The sequence below is a fragment of the Pseudorca crassidens genome, chromosome 5 (assembly GCF_039906515.1).
Source record: "Pseudorca crassidens isolate mPseCra1 chromosome 5, mPseCra1.hap1, whole genome shotgun sequence".
In the NCBI taxonomy this organism is placed as follows: domain Eukaryota; kingdom Metazoa; phylum Chordata; class Mammalia; order Artiodactyla; family Delphinidae; genus Pseudorca; species Pseudorca crassidens.
Window position 1 is genome coordinate 144614376 of NC_090300.1, and position 25328 is coordinate 144639703.

The following is a 25328-nucleotide window of genomic DNA, read 5'->3' on the forward strand; positions in this document are numbered from 1 at the left end:
TTAAAACATTGTTATAACACTGGATAAGAATGCAAATGTTCAACGGTAGCCCTGTGAATAAAGCTCAAGGAAATAAACAAATTAGATGATAGACAGATGGATAGACAGATAGAGAGATAGACAGGTAGGTAGGTAGTAGATAGATTGATAGATAAGCAAATAAGTAAATGGAGGAAGGAATGAGTTTGTTGTGCTTACTAGTTATCCCCAGCAAATATTACATACTAGACACTCAATAAACATCTGTTGACTGAATGAATGAGGTAATGGATGTCAAACAACGGGATAAACTATGGTCCAAAGTATCTCGTCAGGTACGCCACACCTGGGTAGACACAATCAGCCCCTGGGCCTCCACTGTGTGCGAAGCTCAGGTAAATGTGCATTTTGCTTCCTTCTCCTGGACACCAGGCCTTTGGGAAGCCAGCCTGTCCGTGTTCCTGCTACATGGCAGGTGCTTGATGAACAAACTGTTCTACTTAATCACTTATATATTTGGGGAGAGTATCTACAAGAACCCATCCAATTTCATGTATCAGGAGGTTTCCCTTGACCTCTCAGATACCAGAAAATGACCTTCTCCAGGGAAAATCTGGTTGTACCAGGTGAGTTCAGTGTGGTGACACTAAGACCTCTATCTCTGGGTGACAAAGAGCCTTGGAGGAGTCAAAACCTTCCATAGCTTATCTACAGTCCTTTGTTCTCCAGAACCGTGCCATCCCATATGGCAGCTAACAGCTGCATGTGACTATTAAATTCAAATCCATGAAAGTTAAATAAAAGTAGTAATTCCACTCCTTAGTCACTCTAACCACATTTCAAATGCTTGGGATCACATCCGCCTAGTGGCTACGAGCCGCTAAGTGGCCTAATGTTCTAGAACATTTCCATCATCACAGAAAGTTGCTTTTAGACAGGGCTGGGCTGGCATGTGATCTGATGTTACAGTATCACCTTTGATGGTACCTCAAAGGATACTGAATATAAACCAGCTAGAAATCCTGAAAACTATAGAAAGAGCTAAAATGATTTAATAAGGATTATGGAACTTAAAAAGACATGAATCATAGTTTAGGAAGCAAAAATATAAATGAAGTAACATTTCATGGGGGAAGGGAATGAGTAAATCCTCTACTTAAAGATGAAGCAACACATTATACAAAGTATAAACGGATACAAGTGACGCTCTTTAGATCTATATAATACTGAATTGAAAGCAAATGCATTGGTCAAGATATAAACGAATCCATTTACAAACTAATTGGATTGTTAGGTGCACATTACTATCAGTAGCCTGAGGTAGCACTTCCAACTAATGGTAGTAATTGCTTTTAAATAACCTTAAGATGAGTACAGTCATCTCAGTGCTCTATTTAACTCCCTTTTCTAGTGTAGAAATTATGCTGTAGGTCAGCCTAATGGGAACACACACCTGATATGCATACAAAGGGCAACTGAAGAGTCAAGAAGTAAAATGTTTAAAAAACAATGCTTTGTAGAATGAATTAAGACAAACAAGAACCTGCACTACCACTGCAGCAGAGCCAAAAGTCTGCACCCTTCACATGCACGGTTCTGCACTTGCGAGCTTTGTGACCTGGAATTTGCCACTAAGCCTCACTGCATTTTCAAATTTCCATCTGCAAAGTGAAAGGGGTTGTGCGACTGTTTGGTATTTCTTTTCGTTCCTGGGGGCAGTGAATCAATGACCATGGCAGTGACAGAGATGGGAAGGAAGAGTGGCCGAGTCTTTCTCATCATCAAGCCACCTCCTCCCATGCCGGGCCCAGGTGGAGGCACCAGCATCTTCCCAGTCACCTTCCCCAGACACCTTGGACCCAGGCTCCATCGTTCTGCTGACCCTGCCACTATCCTGTCCTCCCTGTTGCAACACCACGTACAACACACACACACACACACACACACACACACACACACACACACACACACACACACACACACACACACACACACACACACACACACACACACACACCATGCACACATTAGCAGACAGGTGAGTTCAACAGCAAACCAAGAGGGCTGACGGGATGGAAGCGAGGGGAGGCGCAATCTCTATCGTGAGCGTTAGTCGCTGCCTTCGCCGCTAACGTTCTGGTATGAGTCGCTAAAACCATGGTGAAATCTTGCTTGGCCATTGGATGTGCTTCTCGCTGTTTACCAAATTCCAGGTTAAAAGGACTGACATTTCGCATATTCCCCACAGATGAAAATGTCAAAAGAAAATGGGTATTAGCAAGAAAAGACCTGATTTGGGAGCCTAAAAAAGGAGATGTGTTGTGTTCGAGGCACTTTAAGAAAGATTTTGACAGAAGCGCTCCAAATATTAAACTGAAACCTGGAGTCATACCTTCTAATTCCCCATCTCACTTATAGGGGAAAAGAGAAAAGCTTCACTGTAGGAAAAACTTCACCCTCAAGCCCTTCCAGTCACAAACCACAGCCACCACCTTGTTGGTGCTTCCTCGTGTATGGAGGAATTCCAGTCCCAGGTCATTTTTGAGCATAGCTACAGTGTAATGGACAGTCCAAAGAAACTTAAGCATAAATTAGATCAAATGATCAGCGAGCTAGGGGATACCAAGAAAAGTCTGCGGAATGTTTTAGACGGAGAAAAACGTTTCCAAAAATCACTGAGGAAGACAATCAGGGAATTAAAGGATGAATGTCTCATCTGCCAAGAAACAGCAAACAGACTGGAAGTTTTCTGTCGGGAGTGATGTCAGGAGAGTATGAACTATATTTCATGAAATAATTTCACGTTATGTTCTACCTAAAATTGATATTGGTACAGCTTTCCAGAAAATGATCACCATCATTAAATAATATCCGTCAGGGCTTCCCTGGTGGCGCAGTGGTTGAGCGTCCGCCTGCCGACGCAGGGGACGCGGGTTCATGCCCCGGTTCGGGAGGATCCCACATGCCGTGGAGCGGCTGGGCCCGTGAGCCATGGCCGCTGAGCCTGCGCGTCCAGAGCCTGTGCTCCGCAGCGGGAGAGGCCACAACAGTGAGAGGCCCGCGTACCGCAAAACAAAACAAAACAAAACATATAGCATTTATTTAGCGGTTGCCACATGCTAAGTACGTACTAAACACTTTCATATTTTAACTCACTTAATCCTTACCACCCACATCCCTAGGAAGGAGGTATTTTTATCCCCATTTTATACACAAGGAAATTAAGGCACAGAAAGGTCGGTCAAAGGTCATACAGTTTGTATGTCTTGGAGCCAGAACTGCAATCCAGGCCATGTAGCTTGCAAGCCTGTGCAATTAATTTCTAGAATATTCTACAGCTCTGTGAAGAAAGTTATCAACCAAGTGGCAATATATACATATTTTACTATACTGCATATACAAGAGATCATGTCGATCAAAATCTATGGTTGATTACCCGCAAAAAATGGTTGCAGTAAACTTTCCCACCCCTCTGTACTTGGCCTTTGCAATGCGGCTGCAGCTCCTCGCATGAAGAAGTGTCTTCTTCTCAAGTCCTTGAATCTGGGCTTGGCCATGTGACTTGCTTTAAGCAATGGGATATTTACAAACATGATGCAAGCAAAGGCCTGAAAACTGCCTGTGCACTGGAATTTGCTGGAGACATGGGATGACCACCACGTGGGCAAGCTAGGCTAGCCCCCTGGGAGCTAAGAAACACAAGTAGAGGCCCAGCCAACCCAGCCATCCCCACAGAAGCCCTTTAAATGGGTGGTTTGAGAATGATCTGCAATGTTCTCTTCCTTTGCCTTCTAACGCCTGGTTTTCGTTGATCTGTTCACCAAGGCATGGCTGAACCCTCCCTATATGCCTGACATTGTTTTGTGTGCAGGACTCTGTACGTATAGTGTCATGAGCAGAAATGTGTCTCCCAAAAAGGTAAGTTCAAGGTCTAATCCCCAGTACCTGTGAATGTGAACTTATTTGGAAACAGACATAACCAACGTTCCAGAGATGCAGAGACAGACACACCAGGAGAATATCATGTGATGACAGAGGCAGAGAATGGAGTGATGCCGCCATAAACCGAGGGCTGCTGGCAGCCACCAGGAGGTGTGATTGAGGGCTGGCACAGACGCCCCTCAGAGCGGCCAGAAGGAACTAACCCTGCCAACGCCTCAATTTCAGACTACTGGCCACCAGAACTCTGGAACTACCAATATCTTTTGTTTTAAGGCACTCAGCTTGTGGTACTTTGTCATAGCAGCCTAGGAAATTAATATGTATATATATTCTGGGAAACACAGAAAAAGAACCCGGAGAAGAAAGAAAGATCACAAAATAAGAAACTGAAACTGAGATACAGATGGGAGGAGGTGCAGTCACTTCTGGCATAAAAGTGAATGAATCCCTTTGCTAACACCTATCCTTCTCCGGGGCCCACTGTGGCTTTGCAGTCAGCTGCCTGCTTGCCTGAGGACCAGGAGAGCCGCCCTGGACACCTTGGGAGAGCAAGGTGCTAACCCAGCTCCTAAGGGAGACTTTACATCCCAAGTGGGCTTGTCTTTCTTCCAGCCAAGACATGCCTGGCAGAAATTCAGGAGAAACAGGCTTCTTCAGAAGGCCTGGTCAAGACACACTCCTACTCTAGCAGGTGGTGTTAAGGCAGACATCTGATCTGTAGCTCTTCGTCTGGCCTGCACCCAAACGTGCATCCTAGTTAATAAATTACTCCCAAAGAACTCCAATGTACTTGTGACGATCCTCAGAGCAGAAGGGTCTAGGCTACACAGGGCTGCCTGACAGGAGTACTGGGGTGTGGACTGGGGGGATAGGACCATGTGGGAGGGAGAAATCACAACAGCTCCTTCCCAGCCCAGATCTCTGTCTTTGCCCCATCCCACCTCCGGGGTGTTGAGTCCCTTCTAGAACGAGAACTAATCGCCCAGGGGGATCCCAGGTTCCACACCCCTCAGCCTTTCAAACTTTCTTATTCTAATTCCATCCGGAGTGTCCCATCTCACCTCCCACCACTCCCCAAAACCCCAACAATCAAGACCCCTCACTACCCCCTAATTCTTCCAACATCATGGCAGCCTTGCAGCCAACTCTACTCTGGGTGCCTCACGGCACTTGGGAGTCTCTCTCTGTTGGTTGACATCTTTTTGAAGCCTGATGAAAATAACCAGCTGAACAACCTCGAAAGTGTGTGCGTGTCTCCCCTACGCCCTTCTAATCACTGATAAATACCCATGATACTGAGAAAAGCTGGCTCACCTGTCTCAGCCTCTTCCTCTTCTAGTTGGGGGACTCCAGGGAGCGTTCTTAAAGATTAATACTCACGTCAACAGGGACTTGTGCTGCTAAGACCCTTTGGTGCTGCCTTCGGCACAGATCTGGTCCAGTTCTCAGACTGCTGCCCTGGCTGTTGGCCTGGTGGACCCCACAGCCCTTGCTATACAAGCAGGAGAACCGGCTAAGTCCGACACAAATACGAGTGGTCGAAGTTTGCCTACAACCATTTCCCCATCTCTGAGGTGCTCCCTGGTGGCGCTCAACGCACAGCACGAGGTGGTGCCTATGCTTTCAGCACCACCTTCCCCCCCTCCCCGCTCTGTCTCAGCATCGAAGTCCAGCCGTCGCCCTCCACACCCCAAAGGAGGGAGGTGGTGAGAGGCAGAATTCACCTCTCCGATCCCCACTTAGAATCAGGCACTGCATCTGATCCTTTCACACCCATTGATTCCACTGGTCCTTGTCTCAATCCTGCTCCAAGTATTACAAGATTATTCCCATTTTTTGAGATAAGGAAACTGAGGCTGAGAGAGGCACTGTAACCTGCACAAAAATCCATGCATCATATAGAGCAGAATTCGGATTTGCTTCCCAGCCAGCCCTGCCCCAGAGACAATGCTCTTTCAACCGGACCATAGGGGCCTCAGCTGCAGGCCATTCAGAGTTAAAAGTTGCCACTTACAGACACTCAAAGCCAATCAGCAGCGTCACTGTTTTGCCATAGTCAGGCAGGCAAGAGCCAGAAAAATCACTGCAGCTGTGGCAATTCTGCTGCAGAGATTCTCTGTGACCCCCTCTGTCCCCACTGGCCAATGTCTTGCATGGCTGTCCTCTGTTCCTGGAGCTCCATGAGACAGGGTCTCTGGGGAACAGTGCACCAACTGTACCCATGACAGCACCCAGCCCTCCTGCATCTCCACCTGCTGTGCCCGACCCCCAAACTGACCTTCCTATCCACCCCTTCATCCTCCCAGCTGGTGCTCTGGCTTAAGTAGAACAGGGTTCCCCAAGACACCTTGCTGGGCGCCAACTCAATCTCACAACCCCAGTGGGTGTGTGTGCAGAGAGAGAGAGACAGAAAGACAGATAGGCAGATAGACCGTGGAGCTTTGGGCGGGGCTTCAAAATGGATGGAAGGACTTATTTACAATCTTGAGATTCCTGGACCACAGCTTGGTACTCAGCTCCTCCCCTTTCCCTGCTACGATGCAGGAATCACTGCTGAATGTCTACCTTCCTAGCTTCAATGCCTCCATCCCATCTGTAACCTGCCAACTCCTGTGGAACAAGCTGGTCTGGTATCTGAACTGAGTGGAACCTGGATGGGGGCTGGAAATTGTTAGTGAGTGACTCCAAATCAAGTCTTAGGCTTTGTCTGTGCTCTTTCCAGGTAGTGGGCGTTATCATCCATTACTCCATGCGACTTTGCTAAACCCAAGTACAGCTCCGGCATGCTCCAAGCCCACCAGCTTGGTACTGGCATTATTTTCCTATTTGCCGCTGTAACAAATCACCACATACTTCGTGGCTTTAAATAACAGATTTATTATCTCACCGTCCTAGAGGTTAGAAGACCACATGGGTGGGCAGAGACGGTCCTTCCTAAGGCTGCAGAGGAGGATCGCTTCCTTGTCTTTGCCTGCAGTCCTTGGCTTGTGGCCCCTCCTTCCATCTCCTCACTCTGTCTCTCTCTCCTTCCGTCCCCTGCCCTCCTGCTCTCCTCTTGTAAGGACCCCCGTGACTACACTGGGCTTGCCTAGATAACCTCCCCACTCAAGCTCTTAACTCAATCCCATCTGCAAAGTCCTGACTGTCATGTAAGGTAGCATCATCACTGGTTCCAGGATTAGGACATGGGCATTTTGAGGGCCTACACAGGCACCCACATGTGCCATGACCCACAGAGGGCGCTGTGGACTCATAGGCCAGGAGCTGTATCTTCAAAAGTTTTGAACCTCACAGGGCCTTGTCCTTGAGGGACGTTTTGTTTTCTTTTTAAGTGATTTTTTTAAAATTAATTAATTAATTATTTTTTATTTTTGGCTGCGTTGGGTCTTTGTTGCTGTGCACGGGCTTTCTCTAGTTGCGGCGAGTGGGGACTACTCTTTGTTGCTGTGCGCGGGCTTCTCATTGCGGTGGCTCCTCTTGTGGAGCGTGGGCTCCAGGTTCACAGCCTTCAGCAGTTGTGGCTCGCAGGCTCAGTAGTTGTGGCACGTGGGCTCTAGAGCACAGGCTCAGGAGTTGTGGCGCACTGGCTTAGCTGCTCCACGGCATGTGGGATCCTCCCAGACCAGGGCTCGAACCCATATCCCCTGCACTGGCAGGCGGATTCTTAACCACTGCGCCACCAGGGAAGCCCCTTGATGGCCGTTTGACATATAGTGTTTGGATAAATGAATGGAGAGTATGTAGACTGAACTGTGTCCCTTCAAAATACAAGTATTGAAATCATAACCCCCATTAGCTCAGAATGTGATCTCATTTAAAGATAGGGTTTTACAGAAGTCATCAAGGTAAAATGAGGTCATTGTGAGTGGGCTCTAATCCGATCTGACTCTGTCCTTATGAAAAGGGGGAAACCTGGGCACAGACAGGGGGAGGCCATGTGAACAGGAAGACGGCCGTCTGCGAGTCAGGAGGCATGGAACTCAGTCTTCTCCCACAGGCCTCTAAGGAAGCCAGCACCGTGAAAGTCTACTGTTAAGTCCCCCAGCTTGTGGCACTTGTTACAACAGCCCTAGCAAATGAGTGCAGATAATAGAGCTCCTAATTAGACAGTGCTCTGGTACATTGAAAGTAAGATTTAAAAAAAAACAAAGAAAAGAACTTGTCACAGGGTTCTGTGCCACCGGAAGTATTTCACACTAACTGTTAGTTTGGGGCCGGGGGGAGGGGGCTTAGAGCATCATTTCCTAATCAGTGTTGTTGCCATCTCTGGGTGCATGGATATTAAAGCAAAGATGGCCGGGCACCTGCCCCTCTCCCAGTGAGGCGTTCTGGCACCAGGAGAGGATGCTGCTCCTCGGACCCCCCGGGCTCCACCCTGCACAGAGCAAGGCCAGACTGGAGGCAAACTTCTAAGGAGTTGCCAGGCCCCTCTGGGCCCTGGTCAGCCCTGCTGGTCTTCCTGTGTGGTCTCCACCTGTCTGCCGTCAAGTGTAACCCTCCCCCCAAGCCCAGAGCTCTGTGTGAGCCATCCACACCTTTATTATGAATTGTTTATTCTCCAGGGTGTCTGTGGCCACAAGTGACATCTCCAGTTAAGAACAACAACTCAAAGAGTGTCCCCTGAGAAAGAATTGTGAGGCTTTGGACAGCGGTGGGGTAAAGAATTTGGGCGAGGGTAATCCAGTCATTGCAGGTAGGGTATGGCCCCCTCACAAGACCGTCTTTGACATCTTGTAAAATGTTCAGGAAGGGATTTTCTCCAGAAGAAATTAGTTCAGGGTCATCTTATTAGAAATAGGTTAAGTATTTGCTGGAGGCCACCAATAAGATGGGTGGTCATTTGGTGTCCACGACCAAAGATGACCCCTCGCACTGCGCTGCCAGTGTGTTTATTAAAGCCAGTGAAAGGTCTCGATCTCTGGATGCCCCTTTATTGTGCATCTTACACACCAATAGTGGGGAATTACTGACTGATCAATTGTGGGGAAAATAATTAGCTTCCCTCCACCCCGGGCTAATTACAGAGAGCATCATTTAGGCAACGCCGTGCACACATGTGCAGCCCACCTCCACCCTGCCTGTCTAGACCGGCCGGGAGGCAGACAGCAAGTGCATTCCGGTGACAGCTGGCAAGCCAGCCTCTGGGAATGAAACATTTTAGCACTCCATAAATTTCTAACAAGGTTTCAAATTGCCGCCGTTTCCCTCCTCTCAGCTCTGTCAACTAGTGAAAGGGAGGGGAAAAATAGACTAATTAAATCTACAGTGAGAAAGTGCTACTGGTAAGATTGCTACTTATTAAAAATAATGAACTGTTAGGACCAATTTGCAAAGTAGGTGAAATTCTCCCCATTTCCCCTATATATAAAAACACATCCTTCTGATTGTATATGTATTGGGTATATATGGATATATATCAGAACGGAATATGATATATGACATTAAACCTAATGGAAGGTGACACATAATAAAGTCAAACATTGAGAGACTATGTAACAATACTCGATATGAACACTGAGGCTTGATACCGTGTACAAAGTAGGTCATTTCAAATTCTTTTCCCACATGATTGTTACCACAAGAAAAATTATTGCCGGTGACGTACCAAATGGAGAGAAACACAGCCTTGAAAACCTTCCTGAAATGACAATTTCCAAGTTGTGATCACCATCACTAATTTTTTAAAATAACAGTAGCAATAAAGCTCTCTTCATTCTTTCACTCTCTGTTTTAAAAGGAAAGACAGTCAACTGGAGCTATGCAAGACTGAGGGGCAGGGCGAGCAAAGAGAAAGGAAAATAACTCACAAAGTATCTCACTGTCAACTAAAAAACATGTCAGCAGCTTGGTGGCGGGGGGTGAGTTCAGAAAAATAAAAGATACAATTCTAAAGAATTTTACTCTGAGGAAAGCAACGTACCCTCCTGTTTCTATGAGCACAAGTTAAGTAACTGCAGCTGTCTTCAGCCTGTAGGTGTATCTCATACAATAACTACCCAGGCTGCTATGCAGGGGACAGTATCGGACATGTGACTAGAATAGGGCAAAAACGAGGGCGCTGACAATCCTGTCGGTAACTCGGGGTCCAAATCCCTCTGAGCCAAGCGCACAGCCAAGCACAAAGCAGGTTCTGGAGAACAAGCAGCTGCTGGGCCGGGATGACCAGCGCTGCCTGCCCCTGCCCACCGCACGTCTGACACCCCCTGCACAGGGCTGATCTGCTTCACCTGATGCCTGCTTTCTTTTTCAGCCTGAGAAGGCTGACCTTTAGGATGACGTATATAAACAAACTTCCGCAGCTAGGATGGGAGGAAAATGCAGAGAAGAACATGCACCCTATTTACGTTTGGGAAAATAAACAGTCCTTTAAAGTACCGGCCCAGCTGATATTCACAACGGTGACCTCAGGATTGGAAATCTCACAACGGCTCCCGACTGAATTTCAGATGCAAATGATCACTTGGTATTAATTTCAGCCTTGGTCCCGAGCATCACAGCTAATTGGCAGGAGGAACTGCCAGTTCTGCTGATGGCAGCCCCGTGGGACACTTGGGATCTTCTGAGTGGTAGAACCCACAGTCACTGGATAGTGTTAGCTTGCCAATCATGAACCTTGGTATCTCGCTCGCCACTCTCTCCCTTCCCCTCCCCTTCCCCCTCTCCCTCTCTCCTTCTCTCGCTCCGTGTGTGTGTGTGTGTGTGTGTGTGTGTGTGTGTGTGTGTGTGTGTGTGTCTCTACATATGTAGAGGTTTGGTGACAGGGACAAAAAGAAAAAAATTTGAGAATACTAAACAGTGTGATTAAGTGGAAAAGTACTCATAAGACACTCCAATGTTGACTGATAATGCCAAGCAATGTAAAAGTGACTCTAGAAATTCATCCAGGCTTTTAACACGTAGGCTGCGACTTCACTAAAGAAAACAAGGTCCCCCCGGGCCACCCTGCACCCAGATTACAGCTCGGGGCCACTGAAGGGGACCCACCCATCTGCCCCATTACTTTACAGTGACACCCCCTGTGTGGACTGCAATGCGATCATTCTGAGCACAGCATCGTAACATACATTTTCCCTGTATTTTTATCCAAACGTCCAAGTGATTTTATGGGCATCGTCTGATCTACTGCTTGCCACAACTGCATCCATCTTGTCTTCCACCAACAGAAACGATTATTCTCTATCTCTCCCAGCAATTCCTACAGGGCATAACCAGTAAGGACAAGACAAGTGACCAGCCAGCATTTTGGGCTTAATGAATGAACCCGACCTGAGTTTATTCTCATCAAACACAATTTCCATTTCCAGGTGTTTACAAGGTTCATCCAACATCACATGAAGGTCTTTTCCCAGTAAATTTAGAAATCCATCTGCTGCTAGAAGCACTGATGCACTTTGCTCACCAGATCTGGAAGTGTTTCAAGGTAAAAACAGGCTTCCCAAGGAACGTGTTGATTGTAATCAGAGTGAAGCCAGCAGTTACCAGGAACTGAAGTTGAGCATTGAACCGTGGGCATGACCTGGAGGTATAGAGGAGCTTACGGAGAATGAGAAAAACTGCCTTTTCTTTGGAAAGGGAGGTGGAGGTCTATGTGGGATACAGCTGAAATTATCTGAAAGGGGACATTATCGGAGGGACTGACATTAAACATGGCAGTTAAAGATCTCCTTCAATGTCAAGCTGAAGTGTTTTGGGGCTGCAAAAGTAGACCTATCTCTAGAGGGTGGTTGGGGGATATTTGCTCACATGAATTCACTGGAGTCTCCACCTTAGAAGCTCGGGGGTCCTGCCCCTGCCCACTTCGATCTCCTCTAAGGCTCTGAGTGGCCATGAGCAGAGCCAGATGCCCTCCCCTGACCTGCAACATTCCAGAACAAACAGTGACATTTACATCCCTGTGATAAACTACTTGCTCCCCCATAAATATTCTGAATGGTTTGAACTTTTGGAGTGGAACCTTCTAAAAGATGCTGTGGCATCTTAACTGCTCAAACTCCATTTTTCTTTGGGGAAATGTGAGCACCCTGGCCAGAGCCTCACAGGGGACCTCAGCTATGAAAACTGGCCCATTGCGCTGCCTCCGTGGGGTAGAAGAAAGCGAGTCCTGTGCTCCCGGAGCACAGAGGCTGAGTGTAAGCAGCGCCCGACGTCACGCAGTGAGAACCCGACAGAGGCCCCGAGTCCTAGGCCGGCCCCCTTCACTCACCCCTGGAGAGGTGGTCTTGCAGCTTTGTCCGGGCATCTTGTGTTTAGCCGCACAGAACCCTGAGCTCTTTCGCAAGTCAAACCAAGAAACACCCTCTAAATTATACCCGTTACCTTCCTAGAAATAATAGTGAATTGTTACATAACTGGTCTTTGTTATCACAAAACAAACCACTTCCCTCCAGTTTTTCAGTTTCTCCTCATATTTATTGAAATATGAAAACCAAAGTTAGCATTAGTTTCCCAACCCTTTTCACCATCTCTTTCCTCTATTGGCAGGTTAGCGTCACAGTGTCAAGGCAGCATGGTGGGACTCCCAGCTCCAGCCCTAGGAGACCCATAATTCATGCATAAGTACCTCTTCCAAGACTGAGACCCTGGGATACAGGGACGGTCTTGCACCAACTTCAAAATTTGCCCACAAGAACTCGTTATGTGAGTTTTCTCCATGAAATCATAGCGAGATATTCTCAGTCACTGGTGTAGCCAGTTCAGGGCTGGAAGCCCTCTGCATCTTCTCAGCACAGTTGGGGCTGCAGGAGAAGAAATAATAGCTAACACTCAGCACCTGCAGCTGGCCACATGCTGCTCTAAACCTTCTGTGAGCACAAACTCACTTAATTCTCACAGCAGCCCTACAGGAGGGAGATGTTATTATCAACCCCACTTTCCAGATGAGAAAACTGAGGCACAGAACGGTTAGGTAAGCTGCCCAAGCCACACAGCTGATAAGAAGAGGCACAGAGCTTCAAACCCTGAAACATGGACAACCTAATTAGGAAACCTTTTTCACAGTTACTAAGAAGCAGGTAAAGCATGATAAACATGTTGGGGGCATAATTTCAGTGTAAAAAATAAAAGAAGAGGTAAAAAGTTGCCAAGTTGAGGAGCATACGAGGACCTGGGCAGTCTTTTCTTGCGGAAACCCCTAGAAGGATTTAGGAAAAAAAATTTTAAAAAGCAGCCTTCGAAGGGAAGGGAATGGAATAAACATAAGGCTGCATGGGGATGGGCGTGGGTGTCACTCCCGGGCTCAGGGCGGCAGTCTCCTGGCTAAACAGGGTGGGCGGGTCAGCGGATAGACACACTTAGGACAGATGTAGTAGGAAACGGCTGGCGAGGTGTGCGGAGTACAGAAGGGACAGAGGGGCTGCATCAGGAAAGGAGCTTTCATCAGCACGAGAAGCACGTGGCTCTTTTTTCCAGGCGCCCTTTGAGCAGGTGCTGGACTGTGTGTCCTTCAAGGACCTCACTGCTTGCTCAGCTGCTGTCAGGACGCCGTTATGAACTGAGATGGGGGGGGCTAGTACCGGGAATGGAAAGAAGTGAGGTCATCTCAAAGAACAGAGTGCTTTTTGCAGCTTTTCTGAAAGCTGGAGTTCTGAAAGCAGAACTCCTTGAAGACATGTACCCTGCTGCTCCCTGGGACCGTGAACAAGTTACCTCTCGGCATCAACGCTAGGTGAGAGAGGGTACCTCCTTGACCCCCTTTCTGCCAGGCGCACCTCTACCCACGGTTGACGGAAGCTACACCAGAACTTGCTCAGTTTGCTATCTCTGTCCCTCAGTGCCTCGTTCATTCCCATCTAAACTGCGCCTCTAAGTAAATCAAGCACAAGCAAAGACAGTATGAAGGTATCACGGAGAACCCTGAATAGCACATTTTTATTCTCAGTGGCTCTGGGTAAAACTCTGAAAACAATTTGTTTGATTTGTGATGCTACTGTTTCTGCCTCAAAAACTGTTTTTGATTTGGAAAGGCATTCCAAGTAGGTACACCAGAGAATGCAACCTAAAATAGCCAGGTGATTTAACTTTACATGCGTGTTTTATTTCCAGGGAAAATGAATATGTTGCATACAATGGAGAGAAAAAAATTGGAGACTGGAGTTCATGATGTCATCTTGATGTGAACATTCTTTATTATTTCATAAAATGTAACCGTGTTAATGGAAAAGAGGCCATGAAAAATATTCATTTTTGCTACACGTGCTGGTAACCACAAAATAAGATGTATAGGAACTGATACCGAATTTTCGTTAATAAGGATCGCTACTCCGTCCTGTTGTGTCAACACAAATTCCATTCTTCATTTTTGTTATTAAACGTTTTGTGAGTAATGGATGCAGAAAGCAATTCAGTGGTCATCACCTATCTCTTTCCTCTCAGTTAAAGGTATTTCAGACCTGCATCCTGTACCATCAGCTGGTCCCGGTTCTGTATGGAGCTCAGTCAGTTACAGGAACTGCCTCAGTCCTCCCTCAGCAGGAGCCCCGCCCCTCTCCGATGGCCTCTCCAGCCAAATTCCCTGCATCTCCCTGGATCATGTGACTCCCCTCCCCAGCCGCAGAGAGCTGGAAGAATGGCGAGCATCTGATGTGCTGGGCAGCATGGTGCCATCTGTGGGTGTCTCTGGTCAAGCAAAGTGGTTGCCACTCATCACGTATCAGGACCTATAACAAATTCCACAACCTCACCGGATTACTGGCATAGTAGAAGCTGTGATGCCCCAGCACTGGGCTCCTTTTCCAAGCTGGGGCACCCATCTCCTAGCTGCTATGAGGCTCAAAAGCTCACGCCTCTCAGCTACCTCACCACCACACCCCGCCCCAGAAAATTATCTGCCAAACAATAACCAGCTGACCCCACTTCTCCCTGACAGCCCAGTCAGTAACTGGCTGAGCCAGGGTTCAGACTGGTGACCCCCGCCACAGGTGCCACGAGTCCCGCAGGAGGGCACCGTGCCCCAGAGCTCTCCTGTGAGGTCAGGCGGAGCGCAGCCTCCCGCTGAAAGCATCCCTGACTCACCTGGCTCCTCCCACAGCCCTTCTTCAACCAGCCCTGCGAGCACTTGCACAAGAACCCCCTTCTCAGGTTCTGCTTCTGGAACCAACTGTAGTAGGTTCCTGGGGCTGCCCTGACAAATGACCACAAACTGGGGGAGGCTTAAGGCAACAGGAATTCACTCTCTCACCGTCTGGAGGACAGAAGTCAGGAATTAGGGTGCAGGCAGGGTTGGTTTTCCTGGAGGCTCTGGGGAAGGAACCATCCCATGCCTTTGCTGACTCCTGGTATCGGCCGGCAATCCTTGGAATCCCTTGTTTGGTGGAGGCATCCTTCCGATATCTGCCTCCATCTTCACACGACTTGCTATCTCTGTGTCCCTAAGGTCCAATTCTCCCTCTACTTTCTCTCATAAGGACACCAGTTCTCCAGACGTCCTGGATCTGGAGACCCTATTTTCAAATAAGGGCACATATCCTGAGGTTCCAGGCGAACATGGATTTTGGGGACACTTCAACCCACTACACCAAAACTAAGGCAATTGAGCAAAGTACCTACAAGCCAAGGTTAGCAAGAGAAGGCATGGGTCCCCCCACCTTCACTCTGACCCCATGGAAAGTCATGCTGGGCTCGGGTTCTACAATGAACATGCAGTGTGGCTGTGAATTTCAGGGAGGTCCCCTCCACTCTGCCGCTCTCCCTTCTAATAAGGCAAGTGTAAGAGCAATCCTGCACACAAGGGAAGGATCAGGCTACTGGGGCCTCAGGGTGGGCCTGTGGGATGCCAGCTGTTTGCCAGTTGTTTGGGGCTTGGGGATCCACTGGAAGCTGGATTCAGGTGCAACCCCAGCGGGAAGGAAGCCACTGGTCCCACAGGAGGCTGAAATCGGGGTGAGTTCCTCCCTCCCACTACACACACTGGGGGAAGTCCCAGCTGAGACTCTGTCCAACAGGCAGGAGAGAAGCTCCCAGAGCGCCTTCAGACAGTTGTGCTTTTTACACCATACCCTACAAGGACGTCAGCCTGGGACTTGGTGACGGACTCTGAGAGCTCTGCCACGAGACTATTCTTTCTCTCTCAGATTCTACTATAAAATGCAGAGTCAAAGAGCATCAGAGTGCTAAAGAGAAGAACAGGCAGTGCTCGTAACGGGCAGTGAAGTCAGAGGCGTGTTGGTAAAAGCAGCTATGCCCAGAATCTGTGAGTGAAGTGAACAGCGGGAACCAGAGTGGAGGCCCATGAATTGCACAGGAGGGGTCAGTGAGACGACATGGGCTCCAGAGCCCCCAGGGAGCCTCAGTCACCTTCCAGTTCTAGTTTCCAGAAGGTCCACCTGCGTGACAGTTCCTTTCTTCCTTGGTATCTGGTCGTGTAGCTGAGGATCCTAGCATTCTCCCTACAAATGGATATTTTATAATAAGCTCTCATCACTTGCAGTGACATGAGTCAGTCTTATGTTAGTGCATTACAACGAGCAAGCAGAATATCCCATAAAGTTAGGAGGATAAAGCTAGTCCAGTGTGTGCCACTAAGTTAAACGCCTTACCCACAGAGCACCTTTACACTGAAAGCCACAACGGTCATTGCTGGGTCTTACTTGTGTCTCAGAGGAGTCTGAGATTCAGTTTAGTGAAACATCTTGCCATGATCACTCAGGGAGCTCAACTCAGATCTGCTAAATGGCCTCAAAAAAGCAAGCTGAGGGGCTTCCCTGGTGGCGCAGTGGTTGAGAGTCCGCCTGCCGATGCAGGGGACGTGGGCTCGTGCCCCGGTCCGGGAAGATCCCACATGCCGCAGAGCGGCTGGGCCCGCGAGCCATGGCTGCTGAGCCTGCGCATCCGGAGCCTGTGCTCCGCAGCGGGAGAGGCCACAACAGTGAGAGGCCTGTGTACCACAAAAAAAAAAAGCAAGCTGAGGCAGACCTCCCAAGGTACTTTGTTACTACTATTCACCTGTATTCATTTATACATTTGCTCACTCAGTGGAGACTAGGGGATAAAATGGTAAGCAAAGTCAGATATAATTATTATGGCGCTTATATTTATCGATGAGACAGATTTATTCACATGATCACAGAAACAAAAGTAAAATTACATGTCTAATAAGTGCTACAAAGGATATGTGACGTTATGAGGCTATTTACAAAGTAATTTTATCTATTCTGGGGTCACGGACTGAGAGGTCCAGGAGAAAAAGGGCTTTTGGACACAGAAAGAATAAGGTGTGTGCAGATCCCTGAAACACTAAAGGAAGCAAAAAGAGTACCGAAATCAAGATGGAGCACGATATAAGACTAGGCTGAAAATGCATCTGGGGAGAAAGCTATTTAGAGCTTTGGGGAATCAAGGTAAGGATCCTGGTCTTTGTTCTTTGGGCAGTTAGCACACTTTAAGCAAGAGGTTGGTATGATGAGACTATTCTTCAAAAAAAATCACACTGGGGGCTTCCCTGGTGGCGCAGTCGTTGAGAGTCCGCCTGCCGATGCAGGGGACACGGGATCGTGCCCCGGTCCGGGAAGATCCCACATGCCACGGAGCGGCTGGGCCCGTGAGCCATGGCCGCTGAGCCTGCGCGTCCGGAGCCTGTGCTCCGCAACGGGAGAGGCCACAGCAGTGAGAGGCCCGCCTACCGCAAAAAAAAAAAAAAAAATCACACTGGGCTTTTAATTCAAGATGTCAGAATAAGTCTATTAACGTTCCCTCTTCTGCCCCAAAACTTCCTTCAAATAAGAGCAATAGGCTAAGAAAAAGGAAAAATGGCAAACAAAATGGATCAATCAGCAATTGAGAGATTTCAACAGATTCTGAAGCGCAGATCCCTCTCACCACAAAGCAAAGGTACCTATTCCACGTGCTCTGACCACTTACATAATGCTCCCAGTTTCCCTTTGGATGTGCTCAGTCTTGAATATAAATACACAGCCAGTGGCCATCAGATATCTGAGGAATGCTCACATCATAAAAGAGTAAGACCAAGATAAATAAATATGAAAACACAAACCTTGGATGAGACATAATCCAGAAAATGAAAGAAAACTAAAATCATCATCATCATCATCTCTAAGAAATATCCAACAAGGGATTCTAGAAGATAATTTATTTGTAAGACAAGAATAGAGTAATAATGGACACTATGAGAAACATTAACAGAAATGAAGAACTGAATGAAAAGGACAGATGCACAGCTAACTGGAATCTCAGCAACATAAAAATGAATGCGAAGATATACTTAAAAGAAAGTCACGGTAAAATTTTTTGGACTGACAGAAAACATGGACCAAAAGACCCCAAAGCACGATATACTAAGTTAAATAAAAGTTAAAAGTTAAATAAAAAATTCACGTCTAAGCACACTTGGATAAAAATTACAGAATATCAAAATACAAACAGAAGATATTAAATGCAGCCAGAGAAAAAGAGCAAATGACCTACAAAAGGGTAAGAATTTAAATGATAGCTGACGCCCCAACTATGCCAAAGAAATCCAGAGACAGTGATATATTACCTTCAAAGTGTAGAGGGGAAATAACAGTCCATGTAGAAGTGTGTACCCAGCAAAATACTCTTTCATGAAAAGGATGAAATAGGGATAGTTAGAGATCACAGAAACTAAGAGAGTATACTACAAAGAGACCAGAAATAAAGGAAAATCTAAAGAATACACTTCAAGAAAAAAGAACATGATCCCACAAGGATGGTCTGAGATCCAAGTAGGAATGAACAAATGACATGATAAAACTGTAGCTATATCCAAACCAATATCATCTGAGTAAGGTCATAATAAAATAGTGCCTAATTTCTAGATTAAAAACATAACAACAAGCACGTGTAAGCCTTGAGATGGGTAATCAAAATCCATGTGGTCCAACCCTGTCTCCAAGAGGAGACCACAGACTGGGGGGCTTATAAACAACCTACATTTCATTTCTCACTGTTCCGGAGGCTGGAAGTCCAAGATCAAGGTACCGGCAGATTTGGTGTCAGGTGAAGGCCCTCTTCCTGGTTCAGAGAAGGCATCTTCTGGGTGTGTCTTCACATGGTGGAAGAGGTGAGGGAGCACTCTGGAGCCTCCTTTATAGGGGTACTGATCCCATTCATGAGGGCTTCACCTTCATGACCTAACCACCTCCCAAAGGCCCCGTGCCCTAATACCATCGCATTGGGCATTAGGTTTCAACATATGAAGTTTAGGTGGATGTAAACATTCAACCTATAGTACCTGTTTTGTTGTGGGGTGTTGTTTTTTTTTTTTTTTCCTGTGGAAGAAGGTGGCTAGGTTATCATTTACCTGTAGACCTTTGCTAGTTTAAATGAACATGGGAAAATTCCAAGGTAAATTTAAACATACAGAAAGAGAAAATGTGTCCTAAATAAGTAGAACAAAAAAGAAAAACTCATTAGACAAAGAAAGAAAGGTGAAAGTATAAATACAATAAAGTCAAAAAGTAAGACAGGAGACAGAAGTCCAATGTATCAATCATTAGAATGAATGCAAGCACAGTAAACTTGAGTTTGGATAATCCTATCCTAGTTTGGGGTAGCAAACTATTGTTTTCCAGTATAGAATACTAATTTTTGAGCATGATTATTTTCACAGGATTTATTTTTCGAAAGGGGAAGGAAAGATATTCTTGGTTGAAATATGAAAAAAGAGAATGGAGAGATGAAAGGCTGGCTATCAGGATGTTATCACAGTAGCCTGATCGAGTGACGATAAACATACTTAAACTTTTTGAGGACATCCTCAACTACGTCCATGGAATAAATTCTAAGGAAGAAAAATTTTGAGGTCAAACAGATGCCAGTATTTGTAATTTTTAATATGTACTGTCAAGTTTCCCTGCAGGAAGTTTGCACCCTTGAATGCTGCTACAATAGTTATCAATATTCTTGTTATAGTTCTTGTTGCATTTTACCAAGAGCAGGCGCTATTCTAGTTCATAGTAGGGAATGAGGTAGACAAAACCCCTCTCATCATACATCTACCATTCCATGTGCAGAGGGGAGGAAGACAAGTAGAATAAAAAGTAAACCAATCAATAATAATTTCAGATAATAAAATGTTATGAGGAAAATAAAATAGGTGAGTTGATGAGCAGTGACTTCATAGTGTGTAGGCGGTGAAGGTCTCTTTGAGCCAGGGCCTGAGAGACCTGCAAAAGAGCACCCCTGCAGAGAGATGGCAGTGAAGGCTGTCCAGTGGAACTCGCTGGACATGGCCAGGGAATAGAAAAATGCCCATGTGGCCAGTCTATAATGAGGGAAGGGCTGGTGGGCTTTTCTTTCAAATAGACGACTAAGATTTACATATACACCCATGTCCCATGAGGAAGGGAAGTGGGACAAGGTAACTGATGAGCAGATCAAACCCGTAAGTGTGTCTTCATTCACACAACACAGGGATCTCACCTTCAGTGAGCATTCTTACGTGCTTGGGACTTTATATACGTCATCTCTTCAATTATAACACAATCACAGACATCATCACCTCCATTTTCATGTTGAGGAAACAGAGTCAGAAGGAGAGAAGCCACAGCTTATAAGTAGTGGAGTCTGGCTTTACACTCAAGTTGTACTGACTCCAAAGTTCATGTTTCCACCCTGAGCAAAGGGACCACCCAGATGGGCACGGACACTGTGATGAGCTTTAGAAACCGACAGGCAACGTCTTGAGCATGTAAACTTGTAAAGGTGAGATGGTTTTCATGACTTTATTTACCATTTATAATTTTATGAACCACCTATTTCCAAATTACATATACTAATCATTCTATATATTTTTTAATATACATCCTACATATAACCTAAAGATAATTATTATGAGAAACTAGAGAGCAGAGAAAAATAAGTACAGCAGCATCCTATAGGGTGAATTGGCATTACAAGTAGGAATTAGCTTTATCTCCAGCTAATCATTGCTATATTTAGGCTCACTCTAAAATTTGTTTGTGTCTGATAGTCTTGCTACCTCATGAAATAAAAAGTACTGATTCTAATGATTACCAACTCATCTTTAAACTGAGAATTACAATACTGGTAGTGACTATCTCATATTAAGATTTAAAGAGTAAATTGTACTTATATGAGCCCTTTGGGGTCTGGGATATACAAGCCAAAAGTGGGTGATTGTGATGGCTTTCAAACGTTTTCAAGTGAGCTGGAAGAGGGCGGCTAGTAGGGACCACTGGTGCCCAGGAATCTGAAGGATCCTCACCCAAGACAGGAACCACAATTACTTGAAAGGAAAACTTGAGAAAACATTTGAAAGGAAACTCCAACAAACTTATGGGTATGTGGTAACAGGGAACTCCAGGGTTTCCATCTTGAACACAGGGCTGACTACATTATGAGATCATAATAAAGGAAATATGCTGTATAATGAAAAAGAGGAAAGAGTTCAACAAAGATTTGGGTCCATTATTCAGGAGAAGACTTAGCCAATTCTATTGAAAAGAAATCTCTTGAGCCCTTCTCTGTGGCTATAGGAGACAGATTTGATTTTTTAGACTCTGTAAGATGATCACAGAATCACTGCTGGAGAGAACTCTGGACTGAACAGAGAGGCAGGGCCTTAACGGGACACAGACTGCCTTTCTTGGTCATCACTAGCATGTGTTCCCCATAAGCTACTCCAGGGGTAGTATCATCGCCCTCCACACGCACGGATGAACCCAAAACCTCTCAGCAGTAGCCAGTACAACTCATTCATTCATTTTTTCAACTGATGATTTATTTTTTTAATGCTCATAGTAAAACATGTTTTAAGTATAGAAAGGTAAAAAATAAGAGCAAAAATGTAACTCTACGCTCCCAACCTCAATTACAAAAGGAGGAAACCGTGGGTTATAGTTTTACATGAACTCTTCTGGATCAAAAGAACATAGTATATAAACTATATAATATGTATGTACTTTTGAAATAGGCAAATAAGATTAAAATATTATATTATGCATCACATTTTTGTCATTTGATAACCTATTGCTTTATGACAGTGCACATAGATCTACCTCATTCATTTTAGTGGCATCATGACATTTTATCATATGGTTACTTCCTATTTTTGACCACCAATATCACTGCATGAATATTGTTATTTATGTCTCTAGTGTGAGAATATCACAGAGTAAGTTCCAAGCACAGAACTTGTTGGGTATCTTCATTTTTAAAAAAAAATTATTTATTTTTAATTTTTATTTTTTATAAAATTTTCAAAGTTTACACTCCATTTACGGTTATTACAAAATATTGGCTATATTCCCCATGTTGTACAATACATCCTTGTAGCCTGTCTTACACCCAATATTTCGTCCCTCCCACACCCCCAAACCTATCTTGCCCCTCCCCCGCCTCCCCACTGGTAACCACTAGTTTGGTCTCTATATCTGTGAGTCTGCTTCTTGTTACATTCACTAGTTTGTTGCATTTTTTAGATTCCACGCATAAGTGATATCATACAGTATTTGTCTTTCTCTGTCTGACTTATTACATTTAGCATAATGCCCTCCAAGTCCATCCATGTTGCTACAAATGGCAAAATTTCATTCTTTTTTACAGCTGAGTGGTATTCCATTGTGTGTGTGTGTGTGTGTGTGTGTGTGTGTGTGTGTGTGTGTGTGTGTATATATACCACATCTTCTTTATCCATTCATCTGTTGATGAACACTTAGTTTGCTTCCATGTCTTGGCAATTGTACATGTGCGGCTATAAACATTGAGGTGCATGTATCTTTTAGACTTAGTGTTTTCGTTTTTTTCACATATATACATATATATACCAGAAGTGGAATTGCTGGATCATATAGTAGCTCTATTTTTAGTTTTTTGAGCAACTTCCATACTGTTTTCCACAGTGGCTGCACCAATTTACATTCCCACCAACAATGCATAAGGATTCCCTTTTTTCCAGATACTCGCCAACATTTGTTATTTGTGTTCTTTTTGATGATAGCCATTCTGACAGGTGTGAAGTGATATCTCATTGTGGTTTTGATTTGCATTTCCCTGATGATTAGCAATGTTGAGCATCTTTTCACATGCCTGTTGGCCATCTGCATTTCCTCTTTGGAAAAATGCCTATTCAGTTCTTCTGCCCATTTTTTAATCAGGTTGTTTGTTCTTTTGATGTTGAATTGTATGAGCCGTTTATATATGTTGGATATTAATTCCTTATCAGTCATATCATTTGTAAATATTTTCTCCCATTCAGTAGGTTGTCTTGTGTTTTGTCGATGGTTTCCTTTGGTGTGCAAAAGCATTTAAGTTTAATTAGGTCTCATTTGTTTATTTTTGCTTTTATTTCCTTTACTTTAGAAGGTAGGTCCAAAAAAATGTTGCCACAATTTAGGTCAAAGAGTGTTCTGCCTATGTTTTCCTCTAGGAGTTTTATAGTATCTGGTCTTATATTTAGGTCTTTAATCCATTTCAAGTTTATGAACAGAATAGAGAGCCCAGAAACAAACCCATGCACTTATGGTCAATTAATCTATGAAAAAGGAGGCAAGAATATACAATGGATAAAAGACAGTCTCTTCAACAAGTGGTGCTGCGAAACCTGGACAGCTACTTGTAAAAGAATGAAATTAGAACGTTCTCTAATACCATAGGCAAAAAAACTCAAAATGGGAGTTTCCATTTTTGAGTTTTGGGAGATACTCTCTCCTGCAAGGTTGCTCCCATCGGCATGCCCACAGAAGTGGGCAGGGAGGGACCCTGTTCCCCACACCCAGGCTACTGCAGTGGTAAATTTCCATTTTTGCCCATTTGGTACATAAAACAGGGCATGGCATTGTTTTTTGCTTTTTATTTTCCTTGGTGTCTTTTTTTTTTTAACATCTTTATTGGAGTATAATTGCTTTACAATGGTGTGTTAGTTTCTGCTTTACAACAAAGTGAATCAGCTATACATATACATCTATCCCCAGGCATTGCTGTTTTGATTTGCAATTCTTTACAAGGAGCTGAGCCCATTTTCAAGTCTTTATTGGACATTCAGATTGTGTTTTGGGTATCAACCTGTCCATGTGCTTTGCTCATTCTTCTACTGGCTTATTTATCTCGGTCTTATTCATTTTAAGCATTCCTTACAAAAGAAGAAAATTAGTTCTTTGTTAGATGTCTTCCAGGTTATTATTACAGATATTTTCCCAGAATTCCATGTGTATATTGGTTTCATAATATTTAATAAGTTGTAGGTAGTCTTGGAGTGTTTTGCTATGACTAGAGAGTTTTTCCCCACCACAATATTAGTTTCTGACACAAACATATTTTTCAAGCACTTTTCTGTTCACATTTAAATATAAATATTTACTTCATTTATAATTAATTTTGGTGTGAGAAGGTATAGATTCAGCTTTATTTTTTTTCCTAAATAATAATTATGTAGTTGAACCAACTTCATTCACCGAAGATTCATCTTTCCCTTGATGATTTGAACTGCCTTTATTGTGTCATAAATCTCCAAACATATTTGGACCTATTTCTGAGCTTCTATTGAACTGATCCTGCATCTATAACAAGCTGAATAATAGGTACAAATCATCTAATCCTACTTCATAATTCTTCTTTTACAAAACTTTCCTGTCTTTTCCCTAAAGGACTGGACTCTGGTCAAATCCCACCACTTCTGTTTACTGGGTGTACTTCCACTTAAGCCTAAGTTATATGCCTCTCTCTACCTCAGTGTTCTCGTGTGTAAAATATTGATATGAATAGAACACACTGTGTAAGATGCTTTTGAGGAGTGAATAATTTAAAGCAATTAGAACACAGCAGGTATAATAATCACCCAATTAGTGTCCACCATTGTCATCATTATTATTCTTTGGTCTATAGATTGTTGTTTCGTTGTGTGCATTTTAAAAAATAATTTCAAAGCTTTATATTTAGTTTTAGCCCTTCTATTGGTTATATTTATAATTGTATTTAATATTAAACATTTATTACTCTGTCTAGTGATTTCAAGCAGAATCTATCAGTTCTCAGTTATCTGCTGTTCTGCATTCTCCCCCATCCTTGGTTTAATCTATATTATTCCACATAATATTTATATGTATATATTTAATATAAATTATTCCACAAATAAATAATATATATCTAATAACGTTTAATCACATTTAAATTTTATAACCATAACTCTGCAGTTAAAAGCTCATGAGTACTCCTCCACTGCTGAGTTCGTTTGGATTTTACTATCTGGTATGAGCAGAATTTTGTCCCCTCAAATTCATATGTTGAACTCCTAACCCCCATGACTTCATTATGTGACTGTACTTGGAGAGAGGTCTTTAAAGAAGTAATTAAGGCAAAATGAGGTCACATGGGTGGGCCTTAATCTGATAAGACTGGTGTCCTTATAAGAAGATGAGATTAGGACAGTGACACACAGACTGAGGGGTGACCATGTGAGTACAGGTGAGAAGGTG

The 25328-nt window shown here is 44.6% G+C and overlaps 2 protein-coding genes across 4 annotated transcripts in view; one reads left to right on the forward strand and one right to left on the reverse strand.

Moving 5' to 3' along the window:
• The window catches only part of DSCAM (DS cell adhesion molecule), a 754308-nt gene that overhangs the window by 661958 nt on the left and 67022 nt on the right, over nt 1-25328 (reverse strand). The gene's annotated exons all lie outside the window — the stretch shown is intronic.
• LOC137224593 (THAP domain-containing protein 6-like) lies at nt 2124-2749 on the forward strand. The gene is made up of 2 exons (XM_067737307.1): nt 2124-2396; nt 2522-2749. Exons 1-2 carry the CDS (start codon nt 2137-2139, stop codon nt 2739-2741), a joined length of 480 nt encoding a protein of 159 aa, XP_067593408.1. The 5' UTR covers nt 2124-2136; the 3' UTR covers nt 2742-2749.

Excerpts from the sequence above, each read along its gene's own strand:
- LOC137224593 (XM_067737307.1), top strand. The coding sequence starts at position 2,137 with ATGGTGAAATCTTGCTTGGCCATTGGATGTGCTTCTCGCTGTTTACCA. Across the intron at positions 2,397-2,521 it reads AATTCCCCATCTCACTTATA|TGAGCATAGCTACAGTGTAA; the intron begins GGGGAAAAGAGA and ends CCAGGTCATTTT.